The sequence below is a fragment of the Oncorhynchus masou genome, chromosome 25 (genome assembly GCF_036934945.1).
Source record: "Oncorhynchus masou masou isolate Uvic2021 chromosome 25, UVic_Omas_1.1, whole genome shotgun sequence".
NCBI classification, from domain to species: Eukaryota; Metazoa; Chordata; class Actinopteri; order Salmoniformes; family Salmonidae; genus Oncorhynchus; species Oncorhynchus masou.
This window is the reverse complement of record NC_088236.1, coordinates 25120302-25147457: the sequence shown is the minus strand read 5'-3', so window position 1 is coordinate 25147457 and position 27156 is coordinate 25120302. Positions and strand designations below refer to the sequence as shown.

The 27156-nt window shown below is 42.1% G+C and overlaps 1 protein-coding gene across 1 annotated transcript; it reads left to right on the top strand.

Moving 5' to 3' along the window:
* Nucleotides 1-301: 301 nt before the first annotated feature.
* On the top strand, nt 302-20102 carry letm2 (leucine zipper-EF-hand containing transmembrane protein 2). The gene is made up of 10 exons (XM_064936992.1): nt 302-542; nt 5501-5569; nt 5878-6403; nt 10440-10583; nt 11758-11901; nt 12118-12441; nt 12642-12761; nt 14050-14142; nt 14907-14975; nt 15438-20102. The coding sequence occupies exons 2-10, from the start codon at nt 5523-5525 to the stop codon at nt 15489-15491; spliced, it is 1521 nt and encodes a 506-aa protein (XP_064793064.1). The 5' UTR covers nt 302-542; nt 5501-5522; the 3' UTR covers nt 15492-20102.
* Nucleotides 20103-27156: the final 7054 nt, after the last annotated feature.

The following is a 27156-nucleotide window of genomic DNA, read 5'->3' as shown; positions in this document are numbered from 1 at the left end:
GTTTAGCGGGCTTGGTGTAGAAGCTCTTAAGAAGCATTTTGGACCTAGACTTGGCGCTCCGGTACCACTCTTTGATGCATATTAGAATGTAAAATCATACAGTATTTGTTATTATTACTTTATTAATGGTGCAATTTACGTTTGAAGGGAAGCTTCTTTTCAATCAAATGCAGTTAATCAAACCCCGATATGAGTGGGTCTTCCCTTTAAGTGGATTGGTTGCCACTGGGGAAAAAAAAAATAATCTATTGGTTCTCAGCCCTGTCAAACAAGCCCATCCTCGCCTGATCTAGTACGTCAACAACAATCATGCTTATGTGAATTGCAATAACCTTTTCAGAGCAGCAGCAAAAAATGGGCGAAGTTGACCAAAAGGGACCTTTCTCGAAGGAATACTAGTAATAAACCCGTCGTAAATGTGTTTATTATCGTCGCACATCTTCAAACAGCCGACTACTGTGAATGGATTGTACTATTTTGTTATTTTAGATCAGCCTTACGACGCCCAGTCGGCAGCCATAGCAGGACATTTGACATTCGAGGTAAGTTAAGAAACAAACCTCATCGTCAATCGACTTCCAATTTCAACTTGTATTAACATGTTTTCTCAGGTCATCCGATATTTTAGATGTTCCGTTGTCAAACTGTGAAAAGACTGCAGACGTTAGCTATTTAGCTAGCTAGTTTAACGGTCTTCATCCAATCTGCACATACTAGTTAGATAGCTAGCCACGCTACTAACATGTTGTTGTTATTAACTAGCTAGCTATGGCGTGAGCTTGACAGTGGTTGCGTTGTGGCCAGATTGATAGTTTAGCAAATTGCCCCTTTCAGGCATCTTTCGAGAGTACGTTAGTTAGCTAGTCGATAGCATGGAGAACTCTCTGTACCTTTAGCTAGTCAAGTTACCAGTACCTAATGATTGTTCCTATGGCATGTCCTGTTTATGTTCTCAGCAAAGATGATTGGAGATTTGAATTATTCTGCTAGCATTACAGTCAATGCTCTGCATGCCGCGTCCTTTCAACCCGCCTCGCTCTGCTTGCTTCGCACTCCCGCTTCTGGTGATTTTTTTTGTTGATTTATCTGTAAGGTTTGGCCTTCAGCTGCTCGAAATTTGAGACAAAATATCCACAGGAAAGTATTGTTTTCCCGACTTTTTAGATAGCCGGTAGGTATATGGTTCGATTCTGCACCAAAGTAAAATGTGTTCTGTTATATCTCGTCAATAGCTATTAAACCATGCTATGACAATGAAAATAACATTCTGAATCAGGGGAGGATGGACAACCATACACACTTGTGTATCATTTTAATATTATATATATTTTTTGCAGATTGAAATCCGAATAAAAATATATTTATTTTTCTCCATCCTCCCCTAATTCAGAATATACAATTTTCATTGTCATGGCATACTTGTCAGTTCGCCGGCTTTTCTTGCATAGGAGCAGATGAATACTCTCCCTCCGAGCCCTACAAATGGAGGTCTCATAATACCCATAAAACCTAGCGGTCAAACAGGGAAATGGTTCGTATTGTTTTTCCACAGGGAATTTGAGAAACACTTAAATTAAGGGCTGTGTTTCTTGTAGGCTTACCATGTCGTGACGTTTTTATATTCTTGTAAATCTTTTTTGGACCAGGTGACTTTTATTAATATACTCAGCTCTATTTACTCTCAGATTCGAAAATGCAAATTTGCACAAAAATAGACATCATGCAAGACTACAAATCCCTACAAGCTCCTGCATGTCATTTCTAGCTGACACCTTTGCCTACAGGTGAACTGCACAAGACAGTTCACAGAATTGTCAATTTAAAGACATTTTGCCAATTAATTAATTACTAAATTTAACTAACATTAGATATATAAGATATTATGGCATTTGTAGTTATTTATGATAGCCATATTAGCAGCTAAAAGCGTTTCATTTTTTTTGGGGGGGGGGGGGGGGGTAAATACACATTAATATATTGATAAGCGTCACATTGTCCTAGAGAGATTTACACGGATATCAAAACTTTATGCCTACACAAAACACAGCCCTTATTTGAAGTGTTTCTAAAATCACCTATGGGAAAAATTAATGGTGGGAAAACAATTGGAACCATTTCCTTGTTCGACCGCAAGGTTTTATGGGTATGACTCATACTGTGGTACTTGTCGTGCAGTTAAAGATCCAGGGGATAGCATACAGGGAAGGAGTTTCCATTGACACACTTAACAGCAGGTACCAGCATAGGGAAAGGGGAAGGGGGATGCCTAGTCAGTTGTACAACTGAATGCTATCAACTGAAATGTGACTTCCACTTAGGCCTACATGCACTCAAATAAAACTTGGAGCCAGCCAAGTGATGTCAATTTCGGGATGTGAAACGTGGAACAAATGGACAATTAGTCCACAGAATGACTACAAATTTTTCTTATTTTCTTCTCTAAAGATAATTTAAAATTCAAATTCTTCTCTTTTTTTCAAAATTAAGTAATTCAAGGATGTGTATGCCACCATTTTGATGCATGTCATGATGACACTTACCTGTCTCGATCAATGTGAGAAGATTTGTAATAGACCAGATATTGGCGTACACAATGTTGGATTACATAATGGAGCAAAACATTTATTTAATTGAATAATGGAGCATTTTCTAAATTTAAACGAACTCCCTGCAACTAGATATTGGCATTAGTTGTCTTCCAAGTCTGGAATTGAAGTATTGGTCAAATGGTCTGTGCTACGTCAAGACATTTAGGGTTGTGCCCATATATGATTCATTCGGATATTGTGATATTTGACATTGGGGCGGCAGGGTAGCCTAGTGGTTAGAGTGCTGGACTAGTAACTGGAAGGTTGCAAGTTCAAACCCCCGAGCCGACAAGGTACAATTCTGTCGTTCTGCCCCTGAACATGCAGTTAACCCACTGTTCCTAGGCCGTCATTGAAAATAAGAATTTGTATCAATATGTTGAAAATGATGTCTAAATGAATTAACTAAGTAAAAATGATTTGACATACTAAGATTATTTAATAAGATTGTGATTAGAGTATCGTAAATTGCACAGTTTGGAATTATCTAGTCATTATCGGCGCAAAAATGATTATATCGGATATCGCAACATTTCGAGTAGCATATCGTAGAAGAGGACTCCCCGAATTTCGCCCAACCCTTATGACATTAGCCTGCTACAATCTGCTAACTAGCCTACACAAAGTCTTTGAGTCATCGGCCTATCAACACGTATATACTTATCATGGTAAATCTTAGGGATGTGACCAATGGAAAAGCCATTTTATTTCTGTTTAGATGATAAGAAACAAATCATAAAATTTAATGTGAATTCACAAGGCAAAAGGGTCCTGCGTATAACCGCTAAGGGGCAATGCAGTTCCATCTACCGCAGTCATGGCTACTCCTTCCCTCCATCCCCGGGTCTCACTGTGCATCCCTTTCAGATTTGGAAAGATGTAGTGGTGGAGCGTCCTCGATTCCTTACACGTCGACTCCTGGTGTCAACTCCCGTTCTGAGTGTCAATATTTGATTCAGCTAGGAATCAACTCCTAAAAATCAGTATTTTTGGAACGGAGGAGACTGATTAGTTGCAGTACTTCCGAGAACACAAACACTTGCATATTTCATAGCGAGAGGGGAGGGGCATAGTATAGGCAGGTTTTCCACCAGACAGACAGTCAGAACCATTCACTAGGCCTATCTATCGGTAATCAAAAGCTGTATCTCGCAATGGAATGCTGTATCTTGCAATTTCTTGGATTGGATTGTCCACAACTTCGGTAAAGCAGAGCCTAATATCAGTGACTAGGCTAGGATTTTCCACATACAACAGACTGAAGACTGAACACACATTCACATTAACGAAGAGAAAGAACAGACGAGCCAGCGCGAAGGAGGAAGGAAGTAGAGGTCGACCGATTAATCGGAATGGCCGATTAATTAGGGCCGATATCAAGTTTTCATAACAATCGGAAATTGGTATTTTTGGGTGCCAATTTTTTATTATGATTTTTTATTTAAAAAAAATGTTTTATACCTTTATTTTACTAGGCAAGTCAGTTAAGAACACATTCTTATTTTCAATAGCGGCCTAGGAACGGTGGGTTAACTGCCTTGTTCAGGGGCAGAACGACAGATTTTCAGCTCGGGGGATCCAATCTTGCAACCTTACAGTTAACTAGTCCAACACAATAACGACCTGCCTCTCTCTCGTTGCACTCCACAAGGAGACTGCCTGTTACGCGAATGCAGTAAGCCAAGGTAAGTTGCTAGCTAGCATTAAACTTATCTTATAAAAACAATCAATCATAATCACTAGTTAACTACACATGGTTGATGATATTACTAGATATTATCTAGCGTGTCCTGCGTTGCATATAATCTGACTGAGCATACACGCATACAAGTATCTGACTGAGCGGTGGTAGGCAGAAGCAGGCTCGTAAACATTCATTCATTCGCTCTTCGTTGTGCGCCAAGCATTGCGCTCTTTATGACTTCAAGCCTATCAACTCCCGAGATGAGGCTGGTGTAACCGAAGTGAAATGGCTAGATAGTTAGCGCGCGCTAACTAGAGGGACGGAAGCTATACTGTTACACTGGCAATACTAAAGTGCCTATAAGAACATCCAATAGTCAAAGGTTAATGAAATACAAAAGGTATAGAGGGAAATAGTCCTATAATTCCTATAATAACTACAACCTAAACTTCTTACCTGGGAATATTGAAGACTCATGTTAAAAGGAACAACCAGCTTTCATATGTTCTCATGTTCTGAGCAAGGAATTGAAACGTTACCTTTCTTACATAGCACATATTGCACTTTTACTTTCTTCTCCAACACTTTGTTTTTGCATTATTTAAACCAAATTGAACATGTTTCATTATTTACTTGAGGCTAAATTGATTTTATTGATGTATTATATTAAGTTAAAATAAGTGTTCATTCAGTATTGTTGTAAATGTCATTATTACAACAAAAAAACACAAAAATGGTCGATTAATCGGTATCGGCTTTTTTGGTCCTCCAATAATCGGTATCGGTATCGGCGTTGAAAAATTATAATCGGTCGACCTCTAGAAGGAAGGGAGAGAGAGAGAGTGAGGAGGGGGCAGGCAGAAAGAACCATGTGCATATCTTGGTAATGTCTTGGTAATCTGTATCTCGCATATTCACCAAAGTAGCCCAAAGTAGCCTAAACTTTCCCAAGGCCTTTTTATAGCCTATCATAGTCTATAACACGTCAAATAAATAATGTTTTGTGATAACTGCACTGTGATTTAAGCATTTTCGGTTAGTGATGTTTTTCTAAACGTTAACGATCCCAATGTTGTTTTAACGTTTAAATGTCACACCCCTACTGAATACATTACAAAGCCATGGGGTTCAAAATTAAATAGCTTGACACTATACATCCATCAGTCCTAGAAAATTGTAAAGTAACATTTTTTATTAATTTCACTGATCTTGTTGTTCACCCTTTCAGGAGACCTCGATTTGCCAGTGCAATGGCAGTGTTCAGTCCACAGGTGCTTCTGGCAGTAACAAGATCAAGGTAGGAGACCAGGTCGCCTGCTCTACATTAGAAACCATTTAGACCTGCACTAACCTCTACTACACATACAGTGGGGCCACTGTCCGTGTCCACAAGATCCCTGGGTGCTAAATCAGTTGATTAACACTCAGGAAGTCTTTTGGAAGAGTTGAATATGTAAACAAGCTAACTGTAAATACAGCAGGTGGTCATTGGTCTTGTCTACTTTACAGCAGTGTGTATGACTGACTGCTGTAGTGAAAGTAAGGATACTTCACATATGACCAGGCAGTCACTGACATACAGATGTATCTGTGTTCTGTCTCCAGGGGATCTTACCTGCTGTCTAAAAGGCACAGCTGCTGTCCCCTCCCCTCCACTGCTTACGTCCACCACCACCTGGACCCCGCCAGCCGCCTGTCACCCCTAACCTCTCTCAGGCACTCCAGGTCTGGCTATCCTCAGTGCGTTCGGCTCCATGGCGCCAGACCCCACAGCACCACCCTGCTGGCCAGATCTCTGCACAGCTCCTGTGTCTGGCTGCAGGGCACCAAGGAGGACACCAAAGCCCCTGCCACCCCAGCCCAGGATGACCCCCCAGGGACTCCCAAGAATGGCCCCTCTGTCCCCGCACCCCAATCTCCAGCCTCTGCTCCCCCCGCTGCCGTCACTGTAGCGGCTGCAGCTGCCCCTACTGTCCAGGTAGTGAGGAAGTCTATTGGCCAGAGGGTAGTGGATGAGCTGAAGCACTACTACAATGGTTTCAGGCTGCTGGGAATCGATACCAAGATCGCAGGGAGGATGGTGTGGAGACTGCTGCACGGACAACTGCTCTCACGCAGGGAGAGGAGACGGGTAAGGCCAGGGGAGTGATACAAATTAACCAATGTTTCATCTAGCTGTCCATCCCAGATGTTAGCCACCATGGCCCATAACGTTCCATCAATGGACAGCTTAGCTGACAATATCACAAAAACTTTGTGTTTGCCTCAAAGGGGCAGAAGGCCATGTGTTGTAATGGTTCTGGGTGACCAGGTAGCTAGCAACAATGACAAGAAACTGTCATGTTGTGAATCATGTGTCTTGTTTCAGCATGGTTGATCTTGTTGTTGATACCATGTCTTGTTTTGAGGTGTTTTGACTGATGTCAAATTTGCTAGCTAGCTAACCAACATCTGTAATGTTGTATTTGAGGGTACTCATTGCGCAACTTCATTTATGTTTTCAATAAACATTGGAGACGAAATATAGTTTACATGTTATAAGCAATCTAAGCCAACCCCACCTGTTTTGCCCTATAGTTGCGTACGCGTCGGTTTTGTTGCTAAACAACCAATCCGTCTATTGGTTCCACCGATCTTCTGACCAACACTGGACGAGACTAGAGCTTGGTTAGACTTAATGATGATGAACAGTATAAAAACATTGATTGAAAGTGCTGAGCTGTATTTGACCTGTATGTGACTATGTTTTGTGTTGACTCTAAACTGTTTCCTGCATATTGCCCTCACGGCAGCCAGCATGTGTATAGTAGGTCAGACTGTTATTGTTGTGACTATTGATGTAACCATGCAGGAAGTGTAGGCTGAAGTCTCTGTGTCTAACATGTTCCTGAAGGAGTAAATAAAAGGCTTGGGAGATATACAGTGCATTTAGAAGTACCGGACATATGATTTTAAATACAGAGAAGAAAAAAACGTTTGTTTTGTTTGTTTTTTGGGGCTCTGGGGGTGAGTGCTACACTACTGCTTATAACTATAAGACATCTAAGATATGTCAAATAAGTTATACCCAGCTCAGGGCTCCAGCTATGCATTTGGTTTATTAACTTGCTGGCTAAGTGGCTAGATGTCAAGATCAAGCCTTTTGGTTCCAGCAGAGACATTCAATCCCCTCCTGGATCAAGATTCCTTGTGCCCCCCCTCACCAAAAAAAATTAAAACGTGCCCCTTACGTGCACTTCCGGTAATACCATATTCCCCGGTATGGTACAGAGATGGTATGAACATCGGGATACTGCCAAACCCTAGTAAATAACAGGGTGAGTCATAATTTATGCCTGAGGGCAGGATGAGAGAACCTTGGATGCGTCCCAAATGGCACCCTATTCCCTATATAGTGCACTAGTTTTGACTATGGCCTCATAGACCTCTGTTCAAAAGTACTGCACGATATAAGGAATTGGGTCCCATTTGAGATGGGGATTTGATACGTATAACGTGGTGACACAGCTCCATCTTGGGGAATCCAATTCAGAGGGTGTCCTGTTTCTAACAGTGACTGCAGTTGGTTGAAGGGTTCACGGTCTAGACGAGCAGCACTTTCTCTGCTAACTACTACCCTCCATGTTGACGCTCAACACTCCATGACAATAATAACATGATAAGAATTCCCATTAGAATACTAAATCTATGGCTCTGAAGTGGGGTGCTTTTCGTAAATTCGCTCTTGCTATCCTCCGATTTCAGAGCACTCTCATCTGAGTGTGCCAGAGTTTAGAATATTCAAGGAATTTACAAACGCTCAACACCCGTTCGAATATGTCAGCAAATGTTGTCAAAAAAGAGTAATTAAATTGTTGCCAGCAGCACAGTTACAGTCACCAATGCTCTAGAGAACATGGAAACAGCCTAACCAGCTCTGCCAGAGTGAGTAAAATGGTCAGGGTGGGGTGTTCTCTCATTTGTGTCTGGAAGTAGCTAGCAAGCTAGCCAACCTTAGCCAGTTAACTTGGGTGCTTGACTGCCGTTGTGAGGTCAGAACGCACGGATCAACCCTACTCCTCGGCCAGAGCGCCCAGTGTGAGCTCTGAACGCTCAGAGAGCGAAATGCTCTGAATTTACAAATGGACAATCTGACAACGCTCTGAATTTACGAATGCCCAAAGGGCACTCTGAGCGCACTGACACTTCAGATTGAATTTACAAATGGACAAAGGGCACTCTGAGCACACTGACACTCCAGATTGAATTTACAAATGGACAATCTGACAACGCTCTGAATTTACGAATGCCCAAAGGGCACTCTGAGCACACTGACACTCCAGATTGAATTTACGAATGGACAAAGGGCACTCTGAGCACACTGACACTCCAGATTGAATTTACGAATGGACAAAGGGCACTCTGAGCGCACTGACACTTCAGATTGAATTTACGAATGGACAAAGGGCACTCTGAGCACACTGACACTCCAGATTGAATTTACGAATGGACAAAGGGCACTCTGAGCACACTGACACTCCAGATTGAATTTACGAATGGACAAAGGGCACTCTGAATTTACGAACACACCCATGGTCTTACTGTACATCCTACAGTTACCAAATAAAGCTTTGGCATACTGTAGTCTTATGTGATTCTCATAGATCTGTCTTATGTAACAAGTGCCTTTCAGCTAATTGGAGGCCAGGATTTACAGCAACGTAGTACTTTAGGAGTACCAGGAACCGGAGAATCATGAAACAATGATCAGCTGATCACCTCAATCTCTGGGAGGTGTTCAGCAGTCAGGCACATAACAGGGAAAGGTGTTACCAATTAAACTTGTTAAACCAGTAACAATGCTGCTCATTTTTGCTTTCAGTTTGAACATGTTGTTTTCTCTCGTTGTGCCTATTGTACGCAACCAAAGGAGTCCACCACATGCTGTGAGGTATTCTAGTTGAACACTCAGGCAATTTTAGAAGTCCTCCTGTTGGCCATAGTGACAAAAGCTAATTTCCTGAATTTCTACACATTTTGCAGTTTTAAAGCACATTTCCTGCAATTATACACATTTTGCCATGGCTTATGCTATCTGAGTGACTCAAACATTATTACAAAATCAATGGGGGCCCAATAACATGGGAAAAACTCCTGAATGCTGCATCTTTGGAATTTTAGATTGTTTGTCCTGAAATAGGATCTTGTAAAAATATATATTTAGGTAAATTTTTCTACCTACTTTATTTACACTAAAAACGGACATAGGTGGCCCGCCCAATACTTTTCAATGCAGAAAAAAAAGTCCTCTGACTTCAGCCTCCAGGTTCATCAGTAAGGCGGATTTAGAAGGATGTATTGACCCTATTGCCTCAATGATACAGGATAGGCACACCAACAGAATTTGTTCTTAACTGACTTGCCTAGTTAAATAAAGTTTTTAAAAAACAGCCCGCCGTGTGACCCATGCTGTGTGAATGCCATGGTAGAGCTTTACTTGGCACCGGGTCTATTTTAGAAAGACTCACAGTCCTGGTAGTTTGCCAGAGACTGAGGGACAGAATCCTAACATAGTGTGGGTCAAGGTGGAATCCTTCTTGTCTCATAGCTTAATATGTGACCACAGACATTCGTTTTGGTGACTTGGGAGGTCAAAAGGTCAAAGAACATTTTTGTGAAAAAGTTTTGTTGGTCACATTTTAAAAAGTTTTTGTCAGTCACATTTCTAAATGTTTGGGATCCACTCTGTACATAGGTGTTTTGCACTGCAAAACTCACTGTATCTTCTATAATGCCAATAAACCATATGGCAATGTTTGGCTTCCAACCTCTGTTATTCTCTCTTTCTGACTCTCTCTCTCTGCCGCTCTCTCTTGTTCTCTCTCTCGCTCCTCTATCTGTCTCTCTCTCTCTCGCTGTCCTCTCTCTCTGTCTCTCTCTCTCACTCTGTCGCTCTCTCTACTCTTGTTCTCTCTCTCGCTATGGCTCCTCTCTATCTCGCTCTCTCTCGCTCTCTCGCTCCTCTCTCTGTCTCTCGCTATGTCTCTCTCTCTCTCTCCTTTCTCTGTCTCTCTCACTCTCTCTTTCTCCCCCTATCTCTTCTCTCGTTCCTCTCCTTTGATGTTGTTACTTATCGTTGTCAAACATGTTACTGTTTGGTTTGCTAAGTGTTGTCTGTGTCTCTCCAGCTGATGAGGACGTGTGCTGACCTGTTCCGCCTGCTGCCCTTCATGGTCTTCATCATCGTTCCCTTCATGGAGTTCTTGCTTCCCGTCTTCCTCAAGCTCTTCCCTGAGATGCTGCCCTCCACCTTCGAGACAGAGACCAAGAAGGCACGTTTTTCACGCTGTTACAATGTTAATGACCCTGTTGTATGCTGCTTATCAATGGTCTAAACTTGCTTCCTTGTTTCCTCTCCTTCATCTGGACTGATCTGAGGTCATGATATTTTAGGTGAAAATGGCTGTTTTCCTGTTCTTCCATATCAATGCAGATGAAAGGAGACAAAGTACACCATTGAGATGCACCCCAGTAGGAGATATCCTTCCACAGACCTGTAGGCCAGTTGAATAAGCAGGGGTGTGTCCCAATAATCTCTCCTTTCTCCTGACGTGTGCACTTGTTCACCTCCCTTCATAGATTTGACAGTGCATTACTGTTCTAAGAAACTCTTTAGCCCATGCCTACACCAATCCAATGTTTTTACATTTGTCAGGAATAGTGAACGAGTGCACACTTCAGGAAGAGAGAGAGATTATTGGGATATACCCCAGGTCTTTGTGTGGGTTTAGCCCCAGTAGGCCTGACCTGTCGGGTCTAATGGTCCCTGTCTGCTCATGGCTGAATGGCTCTCAGATATGTCCTGCTGCTCCTGTACAACAGTGGTGCCTTGCCTGGCCTCTCACATCATGGCCATTGGGATACCAACAGGAAGCAGTGGTAAAGACCACCATTAGCCAACTTGTGCATTTTGAAGTGGGATTGTTTTCAATTAAGAACTGGGTGGTTTGAGCCCTGAATGCTGATTGGATGACAGCCGTGGTATATCAGACCGTATACCATGACAAAACATTTATTTTTACTGCTCTAATTACGTTGGTAACCAGTTTATAATAGCAATAAGGCACCTCGGGGGTTGCTAGGTAATGTTTAAAAGGCTATATTTAATCAATAAGGCATGGGGGTGTGGTATATGGCCAATATACCACGGCTAAGGGCTGTGTCTAGGCATTCCACTGCGTTGTGCCGAAGAACAGCCCTTAGCCATGGTATATTGGCCATATACCACACCTCCATGCCTTATTGCTTAAATATACCCTTTTAAACATTACCTAGCAACTTGATAAAATGCGATTGATGCTCCTTTTTAGAACATTCTAAACCAATTGCTATTAGCTACTGCTAGATTATGCATAAGGACCATTTGAGAAATCTTTATAATAATATAATAATCTCTTTCTCCTATCCTTCTCTCCCTCTCTCTTTCTCCCTTTTCTTTCTCTTTAGGTGGAGAAGCAGAAAAAGGGTCTTGCTGCTAAGCTGGAGCTGGCTAAGTTCCTCCAGGAGACCATAGCAGAGATGGCCAAGAGGAACAAGACTAAGGCTTTGACCGAGGACGAGACGCAGCGCTTCTCCACCTACGTACAGAAGGTAATTTAGCCAGGGGGCAAAGGTCACTCATCCAAAGCTCTGATTCATGATTTCATGAGTGTTTCAAATGTTCATCCCGTTGTGTTCGGTAGCCCCTGTCAAAAGGTCTTTCAGACCTGATAACGCTCAAGATGTGATTATACGTCCTAAGCCTCTGCATGACTAGAGTCCCAAGACTGCTCTAACGAACCCCTGTCCTCCCTCTGTCATCTCCAGGTTCGTCACACAGGGGAGCAGCCCACCACTAAGGACATTGTCAAGTTCTCCAAACTGTTTGAAGACGAGTTGACGCTGGAGCATCTAGAGCGCCCCCAGCTGGTGGCCCTGTGTAAGCTGCTGGAGCTCCAGCCCATAGGAACCAATAACCTGCTCCGCTTCCAGCTGATGATGCAGCTGAGAACCATCAAAGCAGATGACGAGTTGATAGCCACTGAGGGTGTGCCTGCTATGAGTGTGTCAGAGCTACAGGCAGCATGTCGTAGCAGAGGGATGAGGTCACTGGGTCTGACCACTGACCAGTTACGTCAGCAGATGCAACAGGTCAGACACTCAACCTATCTATCTGCAGATCACCTTGTTAAAGATGCATCACTTCAAGCCAGTAAAGGAATCAATCTATTAATTTTATTATAAGATATGCGTCCCAAATGGCACCCTATTTCTAAGGGAATAGGGTGCCATTTTGGACAACAAACAATTGGCTTCTTCAGTGACCCGCAACCTCTCTCTGTCTGTTCTAGTGGTTGGACCTGCACTTGAAGGAGAACGTTCCTCCCTCTCTGCTGCTGCTCTCCAGAGCCATGTACCTGACTGACGTCAAACCCATCATACCCGTCATACCCCCTGTACCCAAACTAGAGGTAAGACATCATACCCCCTGTACCCAAACTAGAGGTAAGACATCATACCCCCTGTACCCAAACTAGAGGTAAGACATCATACCCCTGTACCCAACCTAGAGGTAAGACATCATACCCCCTGTACCCAAACTAGAGGTAAGACATCATACCCCCTGTACCCAATTAGAGGTAAGACATCATACCCCCTGTACCCAATTAGAGGTAAGACATCATACCCCCTGTACCCAATTAGAGGTAAGACATCATACCCACTGTACCCAATTAGAGGTAAGACATCATACCCCCTGTACCCAATTAGAGGTAAGACATCATACCCCCTGTACCCAATTAGAGGTAAGACATCATACCCCCTGTACCCAATTAGAGGTAAGACATCATACCCCCTGTACCCAATTAGAGGTAAGACATCATACCCCCTGTACCCAATTAGAGGTAAGACATCATACCCCCTGTACCCAATTAGAGGTAAGACATCCCCAACCAGCTCAGTTCAGATTGCTGAAAGGTCATCTGATTCTAGGTTTGGGATCAAGGTACATTTCTGCCTTCAGTGAGTCCCATAGAAGCACAGGTTTCCCTGAGAACTAAGGCTTGACCTTCAGATAATGGAGACCTGCCCACATTCTCATGACTGTAGTGATGTAGAAATGCAGGTCAGCCATGTGAAGTACTGTATGTTCATGCTGCCAACTCTCTAAGGCTGAGTTTTCACAGCCCAATTGTGATATTTTTTCCACTAATTGGTCTTTTGAACTATCACAGCAGCTCTTTTCACATCAGATCTTTTTCAAAACTGATCTGATTGGTCAAAAGACTGTGTAAATGCAGCCTATGAGTCTCTATCACCACAACATTCTCAGGACACTCTGTGGAAGTGTCACGCCTTGACCATAGTTTGCTTTGTATGTTTCTATGTTTTGTTGTTCAGGGTGTGATCTGAGTGGGCATTCTATGTTGTATGTCTAGTTTGTCTGTTTCTGTGTTTGGCCTGATATGGTTCTCAGAGGCAGGTGTTAGTCATTGTCTCTAATTGGGAACCACATTTAGGTAGCCTGTTTTGTCATTGTGGGTTGTGGGTGATTGTCTATGTTAGTTGCTTGTGTCAGCACAGTTCGTATATAGCGTCACGGTCGTTGTTCATTTGTTTTGTTCAGTTTACTTTGTGTTTTCGTCATCCATTAAAATGATGCATTCACACCACGCTGCGCTTTGGTCCGCTTCTTACGACGACCGTGACACGATGGCACCACCGCTGCTTACATTACTGGCTTTATCATTTGTGTTGCAGAAGGCCACTCCTCCCCCAGCTGAGATCCCAGAGGGAAGCGCAGCTTCCTCAGACTTACTGGTAGACCCAGCTCTGGTCATCAAAGACAGGCCGGTCAGTACACAGACACAAACACAACAACAAGGTTTCTGTTATGAAAATGTGGCGTTTGACCAGCAGCGTTTTTAATTTACCGGACTTTGGAGAAATGTACCTGACCCATATGCATTGAATGTGTAACCTGATTAGGGCGTCCACCCACAGTGCTCAGAATGACTGAATTCACATTTCGATGGTAATTCATTTTAACAGAACAGTGTGCAGTTCCTTCTTACCGAATACCGATGCCCACATTCTCCCCAGCCAACAAGATGAGTAATGAACAGGAAAATCACTAGCCTATGTCAATCTACTATACCTCATAGTACAAACGTTTACCTATTCTATTGGTCAGCTTGTCGAGAAAGAATTTGCCTATTCCAAACGGACTGGGACAGTTGTGGGAAAATAGATCCCAAATTCATACAACAAGTAGGCCTAGGCTTCATTAAAGTTGATATAAAACGATTGCTTCTAGATACGGTCTGATTTTGGCTAGGCTACACAGTAAAGGGTATAAAACATGATCACTTTTTTTATGGGAGGGAAATGGAATGCAACACATGATTGGATCATCACTCACGTTCCATCAAAACACAGTGTTTTCATTGGATAACAAATGCCAAATATAGAAGGCATACAATATTCCCACAAATCATGAGCCCCTATCATGAGCTCGGTAGCTCTGGTCAAAGACAGACCGGTCAGGAATCTTCTCCAGGATGACCCGTGGAGCAGTATACAGTGTCCTCATGTCTGGTGTGTTTCTGTTCCTCCAGGCGGAGGAGTTGAGAGACAAGGCTGCCATCATCTCAGACAAACCTCCTACCCCTGCCCAGGTCATCCAGGTCAGTCACCTTTGACCCCCAGTCATATACCCACAGGGATTAGTTACTAGATGGAATGGCAGAAAGTGCAGTGCTTCTCTAGCATGGCCAGATAGTGATGACCGTGAGCATAAACCAGAGCGTTTAAGCCCAATACTGTCTCATCTTTCTCACGACATCCTAGACACACACACACACACACACACACACACACACACACACACACACACACACACTTGCTCTACGAGAACAAACAATTGAACCATACAACAATTAACCATTTAGTAGTTAAATTACAATATGCCCATAACAGGTTCCTAAAATATCAAGTCAGTAAACACCATGCACTTATGTATGTAAACAAGCTATTTAAAAGTATGTTTATTACATTTCTTAATGTCCATGTCACCATAATTCAATGAATGCCATTGGTCTCTTTTTCATTGTTTGTTCCTAGAATAACCATTGTCCTCTGACCTGTAGGCTAAAGGATCAGAGGCGTCCCAGAAGAGCAAGATGAGCGCCAACGGAGTGTGAGGAGGAGCTAACAGTGAGCAGGACTGCAGGGGCTTGACCACACCACAACCCCGTGTCGTCATGGGTGCGGGGGCTAGACAATCAAGCTAATCGACAACCTAAGGGATCAGTCAACCCAACCATCCATCTACCCTCCTTAACGCCGCCTCCTCCTGATTCTAAGATCCCTTTATAGCCAAAGGGCTCGGTGTCTGATGGAGAGAGGGGTCATAAGGTCATCACATGAGATGTTAATGCCGTCAGAGCAGACGGCCTTAAGATGGCACTTTTGTTCTCTTTAATTCTGTCCATGGATCAGAGCCCTCTCCTCTCTGGCTACACCTGGATTGAGGCCGCTGGCAGGCATTTCAAACGGGACACACTGTCTGTTCAGTCTCTGGTTCTTCTCACCTGCATCTATTTGGTTTCAAGTTCATGCACTCCATCCATTGGGTTTCACACTCAAACTGAACAGGACAATGTAACGAAAACTCTGAAAAGATTAGGATGGATTAGGATAATTGTTTTGTTTTGGGATCACAGTAACCCAGTGATGTAACAAATATTATTATTATTTTTATGTCCTTGAAGAGTGGACACCGGCTGGTTGGTTGGTCTGGTGTAACTTTAGTCTGTTTCACTTCAGATTGTATTTCGACTCATTCATTAGGCGCTGAAGCTGATTCCTCTTGACTAGATACACCTCAAAGATGAAAGCAGTGGGTGGCCGCGGTATGTTAAAGGCTTCCACATGCTTCCCAGACGAAACAGCTCGGTAGAGTATGTGCATATATTATGCTAACATTTTGTGAAGCACATTTTGTGAAGCTTTTGTTCGTTTTGGTCAAGCCGAAGTACGGAGTCGAAGTCTACACCCCTTCATCGGTGATTGTTCAACAGTAGGGATTCTCCGATAAAGTCTTTGTTGTCAATCAACTAGAGATGACTCATCTTCATTACATTTTTCTCATAAAGACATACTGCGCCAAACATCTTAGTTAGATGTACAATTCCGCAACAATTCCACAACAGTCATTTTGAGACTGGCTACGGCGGTTGATGCTTTTTTTCTTGTTTTTCAAGCAAGTGTATTTTAAGGGAGTATGCAAGCACACTCGTTCAGTTAGGCGCCAGCCAAGCTGAAGCATGCTGACGCCTTCAGGGGTCACCACCTTGGTGTCGAGAAACGGTGGTGATTCAACATGTAGAGTTGTTGTGAAGTGAACAGAAAATTAAGAGCGACATTTTGGTCAGAGGTGATTGGACGGCCACCCGCTGCTTTGAAAAAGTGTGTTTTGTCTCTTCGAGTTGGCTGAATCACCTCCAGATCAGACTAACAAAAACCACCACCTTTTCCTCTTGTATATTTGTAAATACTCTGTACAATGTTCATTGTCTAGTAGAAAAGGTACAACTGCTCTGTCCAGTTGGTTTGCCACTCCCTCAAGCTCTCTCAAAACTAAAGAGTTCTATGAACTTTTGCCCTCCTGATATTTTATTTTTTGTTTGTTGAATATTTCAATCTTAAGACTGGGCAACACTTCACTTTAACTTGCCTTTATGGCATGAAGTTACTCTCTAACTACCCTGGAAACCAGACTGTAATTGTTCAGATGTAAATGGTAATTGCAGATAAGGTACAAAACACTAATGTCTAAAGTAAGGACATTTTACAAATTATGTCCAGATAGTTACAGTGTAGTTGCATTTAATTACACCACAAAATGTAACACGTGGTATCTATGCAATTTATTGTGAAGTGTCACCCTATGACTGAATGAAGTGGCATTGTGTAGTTGATTGCAGCTGTAAATAGTACATGAACACGGATTATTTTTGATTGTAAGAGTGCGAGAGAGATCACTCATTAACACAGAAGAGGCTATAGTAGCGCCTAATTAAGCAATAAAGCCCGAGGAGGTGTGGTGTATATGGCCAATCTACCACGGCTGAGGGCTTTTCTTAAGCATGACGCAACGCACAGCCCTTTGCCGTGGTAGATTGGCCATATATCACAAACCCCCAAGGAACCTTATTGCTATTAACTGGTTACCAATGTATGTGGAGCGGTAAAACTAAATATTTTGACATACCCGTGGTATACGGTGTGATATACCACGGCTTTCAGCCAATCAGCATTCAAGGCTCATCCACCCAGTTTAAAACTTGATTATAAAAACAACCGCCAATCTGTGGACAATTAGCTTTTCTAATGGAATATACAGTGTATATATTGTGTTAATGCTATGATAGTACTACCGTTTATTTACACATTTAAAAGAAAGATAATACTTGACTGCTATTGGATATGATCCATACCCACTGTTCCAACAATACAAATGAAATATCTACAGAGAAATCTCAAATAATGAACTTGAGCGACAATGCAGGATTTGCGAACTGTTAAAGGATTGCACTAGTGTTACATTTTATTTTAGAATGTGATTCTCAAAGAGCTTGAAAGATGGCCCCTATTTCATGCTGAAATGCCTAGTACATATCCTGCTTACATATAGAGTGAATACAACCATGTGAACGAGAAGGTATTTGGAAGGTTTACCATATAAACATATGTGTACTCTACTGTATATGCTTTATGCTTCAGTGTGTGAGAGTGTGCGTTTGGTGTTGGCTTAGCATTGAGGAAAACCTTAAATTAGGGGATTACCTTTTTATAAACCTCTCCCATAACTCACCAACCAAATTACATTGTTTCATCATTGTGCATCTTCCTCTCCTCCCTATCACCGATCTGTATGTGAGTGGATAATCGAAAGCAAGATGTCCACCCTTCTGCTTTGACCAATCCAACCTTCTCAGATCTGTTATTACTTCAAGGGAGTACTATGGGACCTGGGACACTTCTTTCCATCCCAACAGTTTATTTTTTTACTTGGTTTAAGGTTTGTTTAGAAAATGAATTTACAGGCAGAAGGTCTGTAACGAGGTGCTTTGTTACCTATGCTCTCTGTGGAGTGTCTCCTCTGCCCCTTCCCCACGGGCTCTCATGGAAGATGTTTACACTGTGTTCCAATTCCCTGCCTTGATTCCTTACCTTGTCTCCTATCCTTCATGTCTATACATGGCTGAATGGAATCCACTGTATTGCTTACGCTGTTACCTTTTTAGGTCCTTTTGGATCAATGATCATGAAGGACATTAGATTAGGAAAGGAATGTGGGAGAGAATTAGGACACAGACTTCGAGACAAACGTAAACACCTGTATGAACCCTCTCACTCACATGCCCAATTCCAAACCCCTACCCCTAGACACTTGTTGGTACAAGCAATATAGTGAACATCACACCTAGGTGGAGCAGCACCACATTGCTAAGCGGTCGGTGTGTAGGATTAGGGGTTAGAGTTTGGTGTGGAGTTGGGTAAAATGAACTTACTCCCAAAGGTATTTCTCATTGTCACACAGACCTGCGGAGAAAGACAGACATTGTGGTATTTCAGTGTGTTGCTGTTGATAATTTGTGGTGAAATTGAGAGTTGATTTGGTCAGGAGAACTTTAATGGAACAGTAACTTATCCAATCATTTGATGGCAGATATGGTCAATGGTCCTACAGTAAGACTTGTGCTTGAATCAACTTAATATAATATTTGATACGCATTACTAGAACTAGCCACATAAGTCATCCATTGATATCATTGGGAGATTTGTTTAAAGGTTTGCGTGATAGACACATAACTGAGGTTAGAATTCAGCCTTTCACTCCTTGGACCGACACTGGGGTTATAAGGATGAGTGGAAATGCGCTTTGCAAATGTGTCCACAGGTATTGCACTGTATCATGTATTGATATGACTATTACAGACAGTACAAGACCGTGAGGCTGTGTGGAGCTTATACCTTCTGAATGATTGACGTCTGCACCTTTTGTCATAATGGATTCCATATAAAGCTCATAGATAGAGAACATACTCTTCTTAAACTTGTTTTCCTTGAAATTCCCTAATTTCTCTTCAAACAAGGCTTCTTTTTTCATAGTTTATTATTTCGTTTGGCAGAACTTATTTGTGTTACTAATATTAGCTAGCCTTGTGCAAACTCTGAACGTTATGACTATGACCTTGCAGGAGAGTGTTTGTGACTGATGGATGTTGATCAGGGATGACCATCCTGCCTAAAGAGCTACTGGGTATGCAGGCTTTTGATCCAGGCCAGCTCTACCATACCTGATTTAGCTAATCAAGGTTCTGATGATCAGCCGATGAGTAGAATGAGGTGTGTGTAAGAGCAGGAATAGAGCAAAAGCTTGTATAACCAGTAGCTATCTGGGAAGAGGGATGGCTACCTCTGAAATAGAGGTTACCCCTAACCACAGATCTAGAATCACCTATCCCTAACAATAACCATTTGGGAGACGAAAACGTATCTGACCCTGTATCAGTGGTTATGGACAACCTCTACCTCCCCTTTGGTGGCTTTCCTTGTGTAACAGACATTCTACCTCTCATGTTTACCCTCCTGTCCACTAAGCTCTGTAATGGAGGTCAGAAGACACTCAACCATGTACAACATTGCTACATTATTTAACCTGCATTGAAACAATACATCATTCTACAGTGTCAAATGTCTGCTTGGGAGATGAAGTTCAGCATTACATTTATAAAACCCCTTTACACTTGAGTCCTGTGTCTTTATTTTTGGCAACAAACTTTTGCTACTACAGATGTCTGGCACTATGGATATCTGGCCCAGCTACTGACAGGCCAGGAGGTGCTTACATACATAAAGCTTCAGTATCTAAACTCAGCAAAAAAAGAAACTTCCTCTCACTGTCAACTGTGTTTATTTTCAGCAAACTTAACATGTGTAAATATTTGTATGAACATAACAAGATTCAACAACTGAGACATAAACTGAACAAGTTCCACAGACATGTGACTAACAGAAATGGAATAATGTGTCCCGGAAACAAAGAGGGGGTCAAAATCAAAAGTAACAGTCAATATCTGGTGTGGCCACCAGCTGCATTAAGTATTGCAGTGCATCTACTCCTCATGGACTGCACCAGATTTGCTAGTTCTTGCTGTGAGATGTTACCCCACTCTTCCACCTGTTAGTTCCCAGACATTTCTGGGGGGGAATGGCCCTAGCCCTCACCCTCCGATCCAACAGGTCCCAGACGTGCTCAATGGGATTGAGATCCGGGCTCTTCGCTGGCCATGACAGAACACTGACATTCCTGTCTTGCAGGAAATCACGCACAGAACGAGCAGTATGGCTGGTGGCATTGTCATGCTGGAGGGTATGTCAGGATGAGCCTGTGCATGTGCGTATTTAAATAGACAGCAATGTTGTTGTGTAAATATTGATTTGAGGTAAGATTAATCTTGTAATAATATAATAATAATAATATATCCCATTTAGCAGACGCTTTTGTCCAAAGCGACTTACAAGTCGGCTGGGGCCACTACTTTTACATATGGGTGGCCACAGCGGGAATCGAACCCACGACGCTTGGCGTTGCAAGCGCCATGCTCTACCGACTGAGCCACACAGGACTCGTGTAACTATGGTAACACCACATATTAACATCCATATTAACCTTCCTGTATTAACATTAGCTGGGGGATTGGAGGGTACCATTGTGAAATAGAACAGTCAACAAGTATGCATGACAAGGAATGTGATCTTATTTTATTGACTGTGGGTTGTATTTATTTTAGTCTAATACAATACTAATACCTGTACAATTCTAACCGGTTGCAGCTTGTAAGACTATTGATAACACTATTCTTAACAGCCTCTTTTATACATTACTACAGTGGAGAAAGAAAATCCATTTGACAAACATTGCTAGCTTGATTTCACTTTTGTATGGAAGTGCTAAAAGTTTGGTCGTATGCTCTGATGAGGTCAGAAGACTGAAATGTTAAACCAAAAAAAGGTGGAGAAACAGCTGAAAGTAAGCAGTAAGAGCTTCTTCAGAATCTTCTTTAGAAACTGACACATTTTCCAGAGACTCTTGCCAGAGATGTGCTTGCATCCCTTGTCATTCACCCACTGATATCCGATTACATGGATGGCTCTCAGGTTATTTGAACCAATCATCCTGTATTGGGGCTTGGTGTCGTCTTTATCTCTCATGTGTCTTTAACGTTGTGGTTATTTCGTCTGACACTATTCAGTGGATTTATTGATTTGATTTTGTTTGCGTTGTTTTGGTGTTATACTGTATGTCAAGTAGGCTGCATGTGTTCAAAGATACTTGCGAAAAGCTGATTTCTTCCTCTGCTCTGACTCCGAGTGCCCTCTTTCCCCATAGTGTCTTGTTTCTCTCGCTCCCCTCTCTGGGGTGGTGACTGTAGATTGTACTGTAAATGCTCTTACTGTCTAGGCACAACCAGGCTTTTGAACCAGGCCTTTCGCCCTACAAGCCAAAGGATATGGATTCAGACAAACACTGTCCACTTTAAAGTCAGGGTCTTAGTCAATTTGGTACCTGGTAAAACCAAGGTCAACTATAATGATACAAGTTGAACTATAATGTCAGATGGATGTTCTAACCAGATATCTGGAGAGAAGTGACTGGATTGAAGTCTAAATTGTTATACTGTGTGTGTTGGGATGTATTCATTGAATGTTTAACGGTCATAAAGTTTGAATCCTTTTGGACTATATTGGATATAAACATTCCTTGTTTACCACGTCACAAACTATTTCTGCATTGTCACAGGCCTTGAATGTATGGGCGTGCATTCCGTGTTTATGTAAATACTTCCCCTTGTTTGTTTCCTTTCTTCTTCTGAAATCTGTCAGTTTTCATTTTCACTCCCCTTAAGGCTCAATAGGACAGTCCTTATTCAAGACTTTCTTCAGCACTCATGTATGAGTTTTTTTTTATTTTCCCCGACCAGTCTGTATCCTGGGGCGCGTTCAGCAGGACACAACGTTTTGGAAAGTTCAGATAGTAATATGTAGAACAAACATTCCTCTCTGACATCAAATTAGATGGAATCACAACCTTTTTTAACCTTTATTTAACTTGGCAAGTCAGTTAAGAACAAATTCTTATTTGTGTAGACCAAGGAATAATGTTGGCTCTATTCATGGAACGTTTGGCTACTGAACGTGGCCCAGGTTTATGTCTGTGTGGTTTGGCTCAAGTATCTTGTTATGACTGCTCTGTGGACACATTGTTGTGCTTCAGAGTGCTGGCAAATTATGACATTTTATGAACAACACTTACCTGCGCTTTTACCAATGTCCCTGTTTGTCTTCAGTAAATAATTATTTCTCTAACCTCAGTTATTTTCTATTCTTTGAATGACATATTTCACCCATATTCTACCTGATGTTGCGCTGATAGCAGAAAACCATTCAGATACCATGATTCTCTTCCTTGCTGCAGAAATGAGAAATGTAACTTAAACATTAATTTGATTATATGAATAAACTGTGGGTTAGAACTATAAATGTTCAGTAATGTAACACTCATTGCACAGCCTCATTCCAAACCAAACAGGGCTTCGCATGTGGTTCAAAAGATGGTCACATCACACTCAGGTTTTACTTTACAAAATGAATGTTCGGGACTTGTTTCTTCTCCGTCTTTTTTAACAGCTTTCATATTGGATAAGCTGTGGGAAGACGAATACATTTGTACTAAAAGTCTTACCTCAGAGAATCAAAAATATGATTTTATCTGTAGGATGTCTTATCATTTTCTATTTGTTTTATGTGTTTGAATGTCTGTTTTGATTAATGAGTAGCTTTGGTTATAATACAGAAACAGAATGACTATTGCTTGGCCTTCATCTATTTTAATGGACACCATGTAATACACTGGGGATGTAACCATAACTCGAGCCTGCACAGTGTTTGTTGTTGCTTGGTAGCTTAGAACTTGGTCCTGAAATGAAGCATGGCTATTAAAAGTGAAGGAACATAAAGAAGGGGAGGGGTAAAGAGGGAAAATGGAGAGGAAAAAGTTAACCCCTTTATTGGCATATTAGGATGCCTTAACATTCTGGTGATCCATTTATCATGCTCTCTTGTTCTGAGAGAAAATACATTTGAGAAAAGTTCTCTCTAGAGTTCTCACTTTATTTTCTGTAATAATCATGATCAACATTATTAATATAATAAGTCAATAAATATCAACATACTGTTCCTCCAGATAATCAGGGCAGTAGCAAGTAGCACGTTGTAGGTCTACCATCCATAATTGCATGAGTGAGATAGACTTGTTTGGAGGATCATTTCCATAATGAAACAGACCTATGGGGTTAACTAACAGGTAACCAGTATTCTTCCAGTTCTCTCATGTCTCCACCTGGTGATGAAGTGACTGTATTACAGCCTGCCAGCCAGGAGATCTTCCACAGTAACAGGATCAAATCAAATTTATTTATATAGCCCTTCGTACATCAGCTGATATCTCAAAGTGCTGTACAGAAACCCAGTCTAAAACCCCAAACAGCAAGCAATGCAGGTGTAGAAGCACAGTGGCTAGGAAAAACTCCCAAGAAAGGCCAAAACCTAGGAAGAAACCTAGAGAGGAACCAGGCTATGTGGGGTGGCCAGTCCTCATCTGGCTGTGCCGGGTGAAGATTATAACAGAACATGGCCAAGATGTTCAAATGTTCATAAATGACCAGCATGGTCCAATAATAATAAGGCATAATAGTTGAAACTGGAGCAACAGCACGGCCAGGTGGACTGGGGACAGCAAGGAGTCATCATGTCAGATAGTCCTGAGGCCATCCACGTCTGAAACACATGCTTCTAGCGAGGGCAATTTAGGGGCTTCACCAGGTTTCATTGAAATGTACAGCTGTGTGTTATCCACATAGCAGTGAAAGTTAACATTATGTTTTCAAATGACATCCCCAAGAGGTAAAATATATAGTGAAAACAATAGTGGTCCTAAAACGGAACCTTGAGGAACACCTACATTTACAGTTGATTTGTCAGAGGACAAACCATTCACAGAGACAAACTGATATCTTTCCGACAGATAAGATCTAAACCAGGCCAGAACTTGTCCGTGTAGACCAATTTGGGTTTCCAATCTCTCCAAAAGAATGTGGTGATCGATGGTATCAAAAGCAGCACTGAGGTCTTGGAGCACGAGGACAGATGCAGAGCCTCGGTCTGATGCCATTAAAAGGTAATTTGCCACCTTCACAAGTGCAGTCTCAGTGCTATGATGGGGTCTAAATCCAGACTGAAGCATTTCGTATACATTGTTTGTCTTCAGGAAGGCAGTGAGTTGCTGCGCAACAGCCTTTTCTAACATTTTTGAGAGGAATGGAAGATTCGATATAGGCCGATAGTTTTTTATATTTTCTGGGTCAAGGTTTGGCTTTTTCAAGAGAGGCTTTATTACTGACACTTTTAGTGATCACACAATGAGTGTTTAGTAATGGGACATCCTATTATTGACTGCTGACCAACATACCTGGCACATGTTAACATATGTGTCATAACAATAGCATTGCAGCCCAATGATACTCTGGGCAGTCTAAAACCCTTTACCATGGCAATGAATACCTCCACTGTGTGAATCGGGTTCCTAATCTTATTTTTAACGGAGATCCACTTCAATGAATGGCCTAGATACAGTCATTCACAGATTCCCAAGAACAGATTTCAGATTCTAGAATCCAATCTGCCTTCAAGAACCATCCTTGATTGACTATTGGTTGTTGTACAGGTACTGACATGACTTTTAATGTTTAGTCTGTCATCAAAAGCCTCATCTAAATATTACTTCTATCTGAACTGACCCATTCTCATTTTAATGAGCTGATGGTAGTTCCTCTTCACAGTCTGATTATAGTCAAGGTCATAAATGGATACATTTACATCTCTGTCTCTCATGTCTTTATTGGAATAACCCCACAGGAAAAATACATAAAATGACACCAAAACAAAAACTTTTTTGATCATACTAGAATTTATACACTCCACCACACACACAGCCTATTTAGTAAAGTAAGAAAAATAATGGAAACAAAATATAATTAATAGAATTGTACAATATACAGAATTTACAAATCCAAACGCTGCCAGTGTTCTACCAGGTGTTGAAATAAGTTAAACCTGTTTTAACGGGACTATTTCAAATAAAGATGTACCTTTATACTGTATGTCCACAGCATGGCAATATTAAAGTGTTGATAGCAACCATGGTAAAGAACATATAAAGTAAATCATGTGTTATTGAGGTAGTGAGTGCTCGACTGGAAGGTACATTATCACACTAGATATTTGTATGTTGTTTAAGTATGTCTCAGAAAATAAATGTTGTGCAAATAGTTAGTTGACAAAGAATCTGCATCAGTGTGTTTCTGGATCAGGGAGCTACACAGGAAGTGTATTTGCTCCACTACACCTGCAAATCAAATTAGATGGAATCACAATCTGTGAGATTAGTGTTCAGTCATGGTTTGGGACTCAATACCCAAGGTCTTCGTCTGGGTCTGGGGTCAGAGTCTAGTCTTGGTCTCAAGAGTCTTTATATACACATGGTCTTGGTCTATCTTTAGTTGTGACTCTATCCCTCTCTTTCTGTTCACTATATCTCTACATCACTCCCATCCAGTGCCCCATCACCAGTGACATTAGTGACCCAATGATGACGATGATGCTGTTATAGATGGGCCCACTGGATGCTCCATAGTAGTACTCCATATCCCCAGAGCCCTCTGGTCCCTCATAGCCACCAGGCCTGGGGCCATACCCTCCACCTCTGGGGTAGCCCCCATAGCCTCCTCCATAGCCTCCATAACCCGCCCCATGACCACCTCCATACCCCCCATATCCTCCTCCATAGCCAGGACGACTCAGGGCACTGCCCAGCATTGCTCCTCCCAGGGCACCAGCAGCAGCAGCCCCTGCCATCTTCCCCGCACTGGAGCCTCCACTCTGGGCAGGCATTGGTCGGTATGCCGGTCCGCTCGAGGATGGCATTGGTCGGTATCCTGTGCCTCCACCTTGACGAGGGTAACCGCTACCTCCACGTCTACTACCTCCCCACCCCCCACCGCCACTACGTCCGAAGCTCCCACCACGGCGAGCCTCTAAGGTGGGGCATAGGGTTGCTAGGAGAAAAATGCAGGTTGCCACGGTGAGGAGAAGTCTCTGTTGGCCAACCATCATAGTTCCCTGTGAAGACAAGAACATGAAGAGTTTGTGATGAATATATCCCACATTTCTACACTAGTGCTGGGTCATTACCAAGACGAGGACAAGACATGAACATAAGCATGATCTGTGATTAGTGTGAGACCCCCCCCAGTGACATAATGCCTGCATTCATCAGCTTGTCTGTAAAATCTGTCCAGTGATTAGTACGGTGGAACACAATGTACACACACACAGGTTTTAATATGGTAGAACACAACGTACACACACACTAATGTTCTCGTCACTGCAGGCTTTGCAAATTGCTTAGTAAGGTTTATTTTTATGCTAGAGACAAATTAACAGCGAGCTGGCCCTGCTAATCCAGCTTTGTCAGAGAATTGTTACACAAGAGCCGTGAGAAGTCAACACCATAGCATCGATAGGATCTAACAAGTCAATTTAAGATTTCTGGCTTCAGTGCATTGAGAAGCCAGGATATAAACTCAGGTTGGTATGAACTCTGGTTCTAGTCTGTCAGAGGAAGATCTATGAAAATATATATTTTCTACTAGGTCAGGGATGACCGCTAGACCAATG

Bases quoted from the DNA above. Each gene is read 5' to 3' on its own strand.
- letm2 (XM_064936992.1), top strand. From the start codon at position 5,523: ATGGCAGTGTTCAGTCCACAGGTGCTTCTGGCAGTAACAAGATCAAG. The intron at 6,404-10,439 runs GTAAGGCCAGGG...GTGTCTCTCCAG, and splicing joins CACGCAGGGAGAGGAGACGG to CTGATGAGGACGTGTGCTGA. The intron at 14,143-14,906 runs GTCAGTACACAG...CTGTTCCTCCAG, and splicing joins TGGTCATCAAAGACAGGCCG to GCGGAGGAGTTGAGAGACAA.